Source organism: Bos indicus, chromosome 24 (genome assembly GCF_029378745.1).
Source record: "Bos indicus isolate NIAB-ARS_2022 breed Sahiwal x Tharparkar chromosome 24, NIAB-ARS_B.indTharparkar_mat_pri_1.0, whole genome shotgun sequence".
Lineage (NCBI taxonomy): Eukaryota > Metazoa > Chordata > Mammalia > Artiodactyla > Bovidae > Bos > Bos indicus.
Genome location: NC_091783.1, coordinates 5,741,335 through 5,752,448, shown reverse-complemented (window position 1 = coordinate 5,752,448; position 11,114 = coordinate 5,741,335). Strand labels below are relative to the sequence as shown.

Sequence of the window (11,114 nt, the reverse complement as noted above, 5' to 3'; positions counted from 1 at the left end):
AAAAATTTTTTTTTCCAAACAAGTAAATCTATGTAATCTCTATAGGATCCCGTGAGCTTTCGTGCCAATAGTCAATGTTTGTATCACTTTTACTCTGGGCACCTACAGTAAGTACAACCTTTAAAAATGGAAATAATTTCATTATACATGAATTTATATTACAAAAATCTAAGAATGCAACTAAGGCTAAGGAAGTACAGATATTAAACAGTTTCTCAGGACCTAAAGTTGAATCTTCAGGATTCTATTTCAAACTAGAATATATTTTAAGTTAAAAAATAGTATTGTCTTAAAAAACATTTACAGTTTAGTAGCATTAACATTTATCAACTAGAGCAACTTATTATTATAATGCTGTAATACTGGAACTTCATTTTTTACTTGTGTTAAAATGTTAATTGTATATTTGTATAAAATATTGACTACATATTTGAACAGAAAGTTTGGCTTAAGCCACAAAAGATAAATGACATAAGAATTGAAATTAATATGAAAATGTATAGATTTTAATATGCTCCTATTGTCATCCTTTTTAAAAATCAAATTAGACTTCAATATAGTGCTGTAATTTTAAAAGGCTCTTGAGAATATGGAAACTTCTAATATTCAAGTGTCCTCCTGCTGGGTGTTCGTTTTATATTTATTTTTCATAAATTGCATGTTGGAAAATCTGACTTACCAGAAACACCCTCCCTCCGGTCTAAGACCTCTTTCCATCATGGTCCCCTGCGGTTGTGACATTTCTTTCTGATCCTCACATAACCTTGGGGGAAGGGGAGAGGGTGCAGAGGTGATGACTTCACTCTCCAGATCGGAAAACCAGCTCAGAGATGGGGTGGCTCAAATCAGGCTGCAAATATTACAGACATCCCTTTTTTTCCAATTAAAGGTACATTTCAAATTTTGATCTGACCTATGTTTTTGTAGACTATTCACAGGAACTTCATGTCCCTCAACATTCCTCAGCCAAACAGAAACTTGGCAGAAGCAGATGATCAACAACTTCAGAAACTCTAATGTCCTGGCTCCTTCCTAATGTAGCTTTTGGCATCCATCTCAAAAAAAAAAAAAAACAAAAACAGAACACTAAAGCTTTCCTTCCTAATATAAAATCAACTCCTGAAATATACTTATTCTTAGATAGATCAATTTAATAACTTATTTATTAGGCAGTATACCCAAATGACAACCTATAATAAATTTATAACTATGAAAAAATGTCTATTACAAATTAGTGAGCAATAAAAATAACGACTCGTATATATTTCAGTTTCTGACGTGCTGTAGCAGTGTGCTGTCTCCTACTGAGGGCTGTCTGCTCGTTGTTTAAAACTGAACAGAAGGTTAGGAAATGAAGGAAAGAGGACTAAATAACTGAGGGCAAGAAAACAGAGGAAAATCTTTGCTACCATCCTGCTGTGTATATTACCAGCATTAATAAACAATGCTCTGGTCAGAATTATGTCTTCTACTCAAAGAGCCAAAATACCCCAAATGCTTTTTGGTTGATGTATTTCGTTGTTTTTTCCCCCCTTACACAATGTAACAGCATTTTTATTCAAGTCAAATAATGCGTCCTGTTATATTCTTTCTTCAGTTATGGCTAGCCCAACTGTATTTTTTCATGTATAAAGTCCCCATTGCATTTCTTATTTGAAAATGAATCCCACCCTTACAAATCTTCAAATGAGTTTCTTGTATATCTGTGCTCTTTGATTGAAATATTGGATTGGACCTTGCACTACACGAAGATTAAATGTGATAGAAGCAGATTGATATCCATAACATCTTTTTAATGCTGTCTTTTTCATCTAATACTGTTAGATACTGAAACTATTAAGTCACTCAGTTGTTTCCAACTCTTTCCAACCCCATGGACTGTAGTCTGCCAGGCTCCTCCATCCATGAAATTCTCCAGGCAATACTACTGGAGTGGGTTGCCATTTCCTTCTCCACGGGATCTTCCCAAGCCAGGGATGGATCCCTGGTCTCTTACATTGCAGGCGGATTCTTTACCATCTGAGCCACCAGGGAAGCCCTTGTCACTTAATGCCTCCCCCTAAACCTTTCTGTGTGAAAAAGATATTTAAGGATGCACTATCCATCTGGACCCCAGCAAGATACACGTTAGTGTGTCTTCTTCTGTGTATTTTCTAAAGTGTAAACAGTATGGGTTTGATTCACCATGCTCCTGAACCTTGGCCTTTCCTTACACGCATTTTGAGTTGGGAGGTGAGCTAGAGGGAGAGAGCAAGCCAGACGTCAAACCCATTTATTCAGAATCTTAAATTATGACTTTTTATCATCAATATTTTGGTTACATTGTTACACAAAGGACAAATTAACATCTGGTTTGAGGTCTCTTCTTTGATTGCTTTGGGATCAGTGCCATTTCCTTGGCGAAGGAATCCTGCACCCGTCAACTCTCAGCTGTGTTTAAATAATATTGTTGTATCAGGTGCCAAACAATGAGGATTTGGGAAACTGCTTCTAGGGAGCCTCTGCCAATAACCTTCAACCACTGCGATTTTCACGCGGCTTCCCCGCCAGGTGCTTGCAGGGAGTGTCCACACCCTCTGCCTGGGCAGATCAGAAGAGGATCCTGAGGGGGAAGAATCGGTTGGTCCCGTTGATTCTGAGGCACCTGACCGTGGTGTGCTCACCCGGATGTGAATCCAAAGGAGCAAAAACAGGCTGCCAGGAAGACCCAGTTGCGCTAGGCAAAGAGACCACGTGATTGGGAACTTGGTCATCACAGCTTCCATTCTCATCTGACATGATTCAGGCCACCCAGCAACATTCGTCTCTTAAAAGTATTCCAAAACGTAAAAAAAAAAAAAAAAAAAAATCCAGGTTGGTACTTCCAAAAGTGCCTCTGAGAGAGTCTCTTTTAAAGAATAAGCAGAAATGTCCGTCTGTCATTTTCACTTTGCTCTACCTTCCGTTTGGTTTGGTCTCATCCAAAATACACAGTTATTTTTTTTGTTTTGTGTTGTTTGGTCTCCTCCAGAAATCCAACACACATTTTCTCTCCCCACCCCAGCACAAAAGATAAACAGCAAGGGTGAGGAGGAGGAGCTGTGTGTGTGAAGAAAAGTAAAGCTTCCTGGGGAGGAGGAGGGGAAGAAAAACCCACACACACACATATACAAACAATACAAAACAAAAGCCGCAGTCCAATCGTGCAAAATTTGCTTCTCCGGATAAAGCACTTCTTGATACAATGTCCCCTTCCCCCTCCCGAGGACTCCCATCCACCCGGGGTGGGGGAAATACAGCATGAAAGTGAAGCCATTCTTTTTCTTAAGGCTGAACAGACACACAGAGAACACGTTTCAAGGGCTGTCGGGTGGCGGTGAGTGGAGGGGCTCTTGCTTTGAGCCCAGCCGGCAGCCTGCGATCCATCCCGGGGTCCGCGGCACCCTTCCCACGGGGCCAACAATACCACGTACAAACAACAGAGGAAAAGTCAATGGTCCCAACAATGAAATCCCGTATTGACTTTACAATCACAGGTACAAATTGCTCAGATCGATCATTTCATTTCTCCTTAAGACCGACCGTGTTGTCTAAAACTCATTAGGGGCCGGGTCGCCGAGGAATGGTCAATATTCAGAGAAAATGCTGGAGGTTCCGAAGGAAGCCGCTCTTCTGTCACCACAGTCCGATGGAGAAGGATGGAAACAAGTTGTCGGGTTCCAGCAAGTTCGGGGGGTTGGGAAGGGTGGGCACCTGGGTCCAGACAGCCGTGTCCCCACCGTCCAGGGGAGGGTCTGCGTTTATAGCGGGAAAACCAAGAAGCCCGAGAACGTGGAGTACTTCCAGCCCCCCATGAGGTTGCCCCTCTCCAGTTTGAGATGGACTTTATCCTCTCTCTCCATCAGCAGCAGGACGCCGTTGCTTGCAGCTTCTCTGGTGACGTCCTGGTCTCCGGCGAACGCCGAGATCACCGGGTAGCCGTTCTGCATTAGACTGACCTACAAGGCAGAGGGCAGAGCTCAGCCGACCACAATGGACCCCGCTCCCATCCGCTTCTTCTCATCTCACCCACCCCCTACCCCAGTCAAGGAGCCGCATGTCGGGGGGAGCTGACCCAGAGGACTGACCTGGTTCCCAGACCTCCGCCAGGCCCCCTCCCTGGCCCTCCCCACCTCACAGAGGGCATGACTATTCGTCCAAAGCCAGAGGGGTCCAGCTATCCAAGTGACCCACCTGGATGGTCTGTCTGTTGTACACTTTGACCACGTGAAAGCTGAAGCTATATATCCCTTTTCTTGGGGCTACAAATATACTGGAGGCGAGATCAAAATGGTTGCCAATATTTACTAAGACCTGGAAAAGAAGAGGGAATAGGGCAGACACATAGCAAGCCCCTCCTCAGTGTGTTTCCATCAGACTCAACAGACCACCCCCAGCGGTCCCTTTAAGAGCTGCAGGACTTCCAGCAGCACGTGCTCAGGGACCCAGTACCCGCCACCCCCCAGGAAACAGGCAGCCCCCAGTTAAACATCCTGCAGCAGGAATTGATTTCCAAAGGATTCTAATGGATGGTACTTCAGAAGGCTGTCTCTCTGGAGAGTGTAGTATATTTATGTGTTGAAAACAATGGCTGCACATGGTGGCTGTTGTGGGGTGGGGCAGAAGGATAACACAAAAGACACTCTGGTAGGTAGATGATCTGTAAACTGAGACTGTTCAGAGGTTTGTGGGATTCTGGGGACCTGAATGAGAAGCTTGGACCAAAACAGAGCTCTGTCCTGAGCGGGAAGAGAAAGGGTGGTGAAGTAAAAGGCCCATTACCTCAGTTAAATTCCATCAGATAAAGCCTGGAATGAGCTCTGTGTGCTTCTGGAGGGAAGGGATGGTGTGAGGTTTTGTCTCCCAGCCCCAGGCACCGCCCCTGGCAGCACACAGTAGGTAGGTGTTCAATAAATGCTGCTGGGTGAATGACCACAGTCCAAACACTGGCTGTGCCCATCTCCCCTCACTTTCTTCCATGTGAGGTGTCTAGTCCCTAAGCTGGGCTGTGACCTCATGCTCAGAAGCATCAGTAACCACCCGGAGAGGGAAAAGAAAGGCAGTCTGACACCCTCAGCTCAAATTCCACAAAGTGCAAGAAGAATGACAAAGTGAGCCATGAGACATGAAATCACGTGACCCTCCAGATGCTATTTCTCCAATAAAAGATGGATGGGAGTGACTTGAGCAGAGGGTCCCCCTTTACGAACAGATTTCCCTGTCAGATGTTCAACGTCCATCCCTGTCTGGACCCCACCCCTCCTCACCCACAGATGCACAACCCAATTAAAATCATAAAATGGCCCCGCCTCGTGGTCTCAGTTTTTAAAACACACAGCCCGCAACAAAAGCAGAACCCTAGATTAGAGACCCTGTCATCTGTTCAGAAAACAAATTCGAACCATATCCTTGGCTGTTATTTCCTACACAATCATTACAGATGGATCACACGTGGCTCCCAGAGCCACGCCACTGGAAAGCCTGGGAGGCTGGGGAAGAAGCCACATCAACTTCTTCAAGGAGCTCTGAGCACACTTAAGCCCCTCCTTGACTGCAGGGCTCAGAGACACTCGGGCGCTGTTGTTAAAGACGGGGAGCTTCAAGATGCAAGTCCTCCTCCCTCTGAGGCTGTGTCCCATCTGCCTTACCAGTCTCAAAGAACCAAGCCTCCTCCTCCAAGCCCTTGGTGCTGCTCCCAACTCAATGACCTCAACTCTCTCACCTCCATGTCTAATTCAGGAAACTGGTAAATTCAAGGCCCTGCTGTAGAGGAACGAACACCCACCAGCCCCAGAAAAGCCGGTTTCAATTCCTCCCTAACTGGTGCATGACATCATTTCATCTGCCCTGTCATAGCTGGCTCATCTATAAAATGAAAATCCTACTACTGCTTATGCTGTGTACATCACAGAATTTTCTTAACACCCAAATGAAAGGACGATGTATTATAAAAACACTGTGGAAACTAATTCATTGTCTGCTTTCAGTTCAGTTCAGTCGATTTTGGACATAATTAAAATAAATATATGCATGTCTCATAAAAAAAAAGATTAAAGAGAGACATCCCTTTGTACACACCTCTCCAAATTTCAAATACATAATCCTTAACAAGGATTAAAGCAAATGAAGACATTGGCCTAAAATGAGGTGTTGGTCCGTGCACTTGGGACCTCACCAGGTCAGCGAGCTGGTTAATAGAGAGAAAGGGACTCAAACAAGTGTGCTCAGTGAGGCCTGAACTCCAGGAGGGAGGAGTTGTGGCCAAATGAATGGGATGATTAGGCAAAGTTGGAAACCACTCTAATGTTTCCTGTTTGTTTCTGAAAAACAACAGAAACCAAGGTAGGGAGAGAGGGGAAGGTGAGGACCTTTAAATCCTGGGCAGCAGTGACCCAGAGAAGGGGCTGCCAAGACCTGATCACATCAGGGACCCTTCTGTTTTGAAGGGACTGGGAGCTGGCTGGCTGAGGCAACTTCATTGCTCTTCATTTTTTCCTTATATACCCCACCAAATTTGATATTGACCTACTGTATTTATATGTTACGTTGTATATACTGCATTTGCCACATATCGCATTTATATAACCACACTGTTTCCTTCTGGAGAAGGCGATGGCACCCCACTCCAGTACTCTTGTCTGGAAAATCCCATGGACGGAGGAGCCTGATAGGCTGCAGTCCATGGGGTCGCTAAGAGTCAGACACGACTGAGCGACTTCACTTTCACTTTTCACTTTCATGCATTGGAGAAGGAAATGACAACCCACTCCAGTGTTCTTGCCTGGAGAATCCCAGGGACGGGGGAGCCTGGTGGGCTGCCGTCTGTGGAGTCGCACAGAGTCGGACACGACTGAAGTGACTTAGCAGCATGTTTCCTTCTGTTTCTGTACAACCATGGCGGCTATTTCCCCATACTCTTCCTCACTTATTTCTCTTGAAGTTAAGCTTCCTCTCTAGGATCCATTCCGAAATAAACAGTAGGTATTTCTCTGAGCCTGGGCTGAGACCTTCGGAGAACCCCCCGGGGTTAGCGAGGAGAGTTTAAATGCACTCATTCTCTAAGTGGCCAGCGAGGGGGACAGGAGCCCACCCCCAACAAGGACGGCCCCCAACTCCAGTCAAAACCGGTTTCTCTTTGGAAATGTCTATCAGCTCTCTTAGCTCAGCGGGACGCCCAGCTCCACAGGACTCTCGGTCATCCGAGTGCCAACTGAGCTGATGAGTTATTGAGCAGCAACAGTGTGAAAAGGAAAGCTCACGGGAGAAGGGAGAAAGACAGGGCAGAGGGGAGGGGAGAGCCTGGAGCTCCGCGTCTGGGAAGCCGGCCACCCAGCCACGCGCCCGGCGGGAGGCGAGGGCAGGCCCGCGCGCTGACCTGGTCGAAGTAGATCGTCATGGTGCGGTTGCTCATCTCGGACGGCTCGTGGTTAGTGCTCCGCGTGGCGGAGAAGGCCACCTTGGCGCTGCCGGAGCGCACCGAGATGCCCAGCGAGGAGGTGACGGCGCCGTCCGCAGACGGGCTGGAGTCGCACACCACCAGGCACTTGCCCTCCAGCACGATGGGCTCCGTGTCGTTCTGCGCCCGCACCGGGCAGCCGGCGGGCAGCAGCAGCAGCAGCAGGGCCAGCGCCGCCCCCAGGCCCGAGCCGCAGCCGGCCGGCTCGCGCAGCGCCCCCCGGCGCCCGGGCATGGTCAGCGGCGGCCCCCGGGGGCCCCGGCCGGGCGCCAGCATCCGGGCTGGAGGCGCGCGGAGAGCAGGAGGACGCACGCGAATGCGCGGGGCCGGGGCGAGCCTCCTCTGGCCTCGGTCCCCCGCTCTGATGGTCAAGGCCAGGGTGGTCCTTAGAAGGAGATCGCCAGCGGACCTGTCAGGGCAGAGAAGCCAAGCCCCGAGACGGGGGGTGAAGCTGCGTTGGAAGGAGGTGCGGGGAGCAGTACCGGCGGCGCTCGGGGCCCCTCCCTGGAGGCCACCCTCTGGGCCCCCTGCACTGCTATCCCCTCCCCGAGTGGCACAACAGGTCCCGAGAAACGCCGGGCGCCCCGGCCCGGGCATCCCTGGAGGCTCCCGGGGAGGGGTGCGCGCTGGGGGTGCGGTCGGGGACGGGGCTCGCCATGCCGCAGGGCCTCATCAATAATGACAAGATCGGGGACCCTCAGGGACGCGCTCCGCGCCACCCCCGGCCCATTCAGCCCATGGCAGAGGGGGACCCAACACGCAGGCAACGGAAAAATCCACTGAGCCTTAAACGCTCTATTTTCAGCAGCATTTTTTTAAGCCACACCAAGAACCCTTTTTCTCTTCTCTGCTTTGCTTTCCATCCTCTATTTCTCCAACCTAGAGTTGTTGTTTTTTTTTTTAAGCAATCCATTTACGCAAAATCTTAGCCGTTTTCCACCCAAAGAACAAGTCCCCAGGAAGCTCCTTAGGGTGAATAATAAGATTAAGACGGGAGAAAAAAACCCCAAAGACAGGGACATCCTAAAACCAAGCAACCGCTTCCACGTCCCGGCTGTCGGCGGCGAGCCGCTCCGGAGAAGCCCCTGGCATCCCCCTCTCTGGCGCAGGACCGGAGGTTTCCGGCGGTGGGAACCCCAAGCTCTGCTTCTCTGCAGCTTTTGTTTCCAGACTCCAGGGGCTCCTCTCCCGGCCGGGAGGCAGCCCCTGCCGCTTTCTGCCAACTTACGCGCCTGTTCGCACTTTCCATCGGGCCCCATCTTCCCCCACTAAACTAAGCAGATCATTTCAATATCCAGTCGAGAAACCAAAAAAAAAAAAAAAAAGGCAAAGAAACCTCTCCGCTCGCCGCCCACAGCCGCCGAACAACTCCTCCGGCTGTCCAAACAATCTTTCTAAGAGACAAGTTGTTTCTCCACGGGCAGCCTCCCTCCTCAGCCCCTGAACAGGACGGTTTCCAGCAGCTCTCCCGCTCTCCCCGCCCAGACGCAGACCCGCGACCGTCCTCGTGGAAACGGACGCGCGGATGCGGTGAACGCGCGGGTCCCGGAGGGCAGGTCGGGTCGCGTTACCTGGAACGTCCATGACGAGCGAGCTCCGCTGTCCGCCAAGTTGTTCTGCTTGGAGAAGACGAGCCGGAGCTGGCGGGAGGAGACACCGAGCGCGACCCTTCTCCCCGCGCGGGGCCAATGACCGCCCCGCCCCGCCGCGCCGCGCCGCTTTCCCGCGCCGGCCTGCGCCCCGCGCCGCGCCCCACCCCGGACCGGCCTGCGCCCCGCATCCGCGAGGCCCGCGCCGCGCCCCACCCCGCGACCGCCCCGCGCTCCGCACCGGTACGTTTCGCGTCCGCTCAGCCCCGCGCCCGCACCGGGTCCGCACCGCCCGTGTGCCCGCAGCTGCCTCTTTCCACCGACCTCCGCGGTCCCGGCCGCTCCTCCCGCCTCCACACCTCCCCGTGCGCGCCGCCTCCTCCCGGGCTGGGCACCTCCGCCCCGCACCCCGCCGACCCCGCACCGCCCAGGTCCCGCTCTCACCCAAACACCCAGCGCGAAATCTTCCCAGACGTCTCGCTTTCAAACAATTAGGCAACCTCCAAAGCGCTGGCCGCTCCTCTTCTTTTCGATTGTTGCTTGTCTTTTCCAAATCTCCTCCAAGTCTTAATCCTGAATAGCGCGATCACTTTCATAATTAATGCGTAAAGCAGTTTTCTTTAAGAAAAAAAGAAAAAAAAAATGAGGACTGGGATGAAGAGAAAGATCTTGGAATATTTTAGTGATGCAAAAGCTGTGGTTCTAGAAGCTCCAGTGTGGGAACTGCCAGGTCGGGCAGGGATTAGAGGCGCCTCCGCCTGGGTTTCCGTGTCTGCTCCTCTGGACCTGCCGGCGCGCGCTGGCACCCGCGCCTCTTTATTAAAACGCCTGCTCTCAGCTCTAACGACCTGGGGAGACGCGCAGGGTTTCGGAGCTGCGTCCTGAGCGCGGGCGGGCGAGGAGTGCAAGCACGGACGCGGGGCGCCACCTACGGGCGCCGGGGCCTCCCTGCCGCGGGGTCGGGGACGGTGGGGACAAGGATGAGGTCTGCGGAGCTCTTCCTGGACCCCCACAAAGCAGCCCGGACCTCTGCAAAAATGTAGCGACAGGAGTCGATCTCTCCGGTCATCCTGCAATGCCCAGCCCCTGAGAAGGTGGAGCCGCACCCTTGCTTTGGCAGATCGTCTTTTCCAACAACTCTGCCAGGGTGATTTAAGCCGCAGTGAGGTTATCGTTGCTTATCGTCGCTTATCGTTGTCTTCATAACCTTTGCCACCACCACTGGGCTGTGGAGTCCATGCCGCCCTTAAACAATATCTAAATGGACACTCTCTTTATAACCCGACCTCTAAAAATGTCGTTAAAAAAAAAAAAAAATTCTCTGTCCTCTGACTTGCTTCGTATGCCTTTGCTGATAGGCTGTTCAGGAATAAACTGTAAGTGGGCCAATGCAGTTCAGAAGAACAGAATGGAACTCTGTCTTATTCCTCTAGACTTCACGCCTAACCCTCTGTCCTTTGAAGAATTCAGCGAGGGTTCTGGTTCCAGCCCATAACGTGGGTCTTTGCAGGTAGGGGGTGTTCAAGGCTTCGGTTCCCATAGGCTCTGGAGGGGCTCCTCTTCCCTGATTAGAACTGCCGGGGCCTCATCCCTGAGCGCTCGATCTACTTCGCACCAGTGCAGCCAAAATAGATGCGAAGGAAGCCAGGGGCAGAGAGAAATCGGAATTGCATATTATGACCTGAGACAAGACGTTTAGTATGGTAGTAAAATGTGATGAAAAAAACTTATGAGCCAACTGTTTTGTACTTAATATGCAGAACAGAATACAATAACCCCCAATGTATTACCCTCCCAAGAATATTCTCTGAAAATGAAGTACTTTGCTTCAACAACAGGCTGGTCAGATGTATTGGACTTTGTCAGGAAACAGTTTACAGAGTCCCCATATCCTGTAACTATTTTATGAGTTAAACACAGTGGAAATTGTTAACTCTTATTCTCTTAGGCTAGTACTGCATCAATTTCACAATCTCTTGTTGTCAAAGTAAGCAGAACTCTAGCCTTCCCTCATAGAGAATACAGATCTGTGTGCAGACCTAAGTAGCAAA

General features: G+C 50.2%; 1 protein-coding gene across 6 annotated transcripts; it reads right to left on the bottom strand.

Moving 5' to 3' along the window:
- Positions 1–2,255: 2,255 nt before the first annotated feature.
- Positions 2,256–10,689, bottom strand: CBLN2 (cerebellin 2 precursor). Of its 6 annotated transcripts, none has more exons than XM_070778660.1 (6): positions 10,091–10,689; positions 9,508–9,681; positions 9,046–9,090; positions 7,394–7,883; positions 4,213–4,332; positions 2,256–3,977 (listed from the first exon to the last, which is right to left on the bottom strand). In XM_070778660.1, exons 4-6 carry the CDS (start codon positions 7,748–7,750, stop codon positions 3,780–3,782), a joined length of 675 nt encoding a protein of 224 aa, XP_070634761.1. In that variant the 5' UTR covers positions 7,751–7,883; positions 9,046–9,090; positions 9,508–9,681; positions 10,091–10,689; the 3' UTR covers positions 2,256–3,779. The 6 variants fall into 6 exon arrangements, with proteins under 6 accessions (XP_070634761.1, XP_070634760.1, XP_070634759.1 ...); XM_070778659.1 differs by having other exon boundaries at positions 9,046–9,114; positions 10,170–10,689; XM_070778658.1 differs by having other exon boundaries at positions 10,170–10,689.
- Between the last annotated feature and the right edge of the window lie 425 nt (positions 10,690–11,114).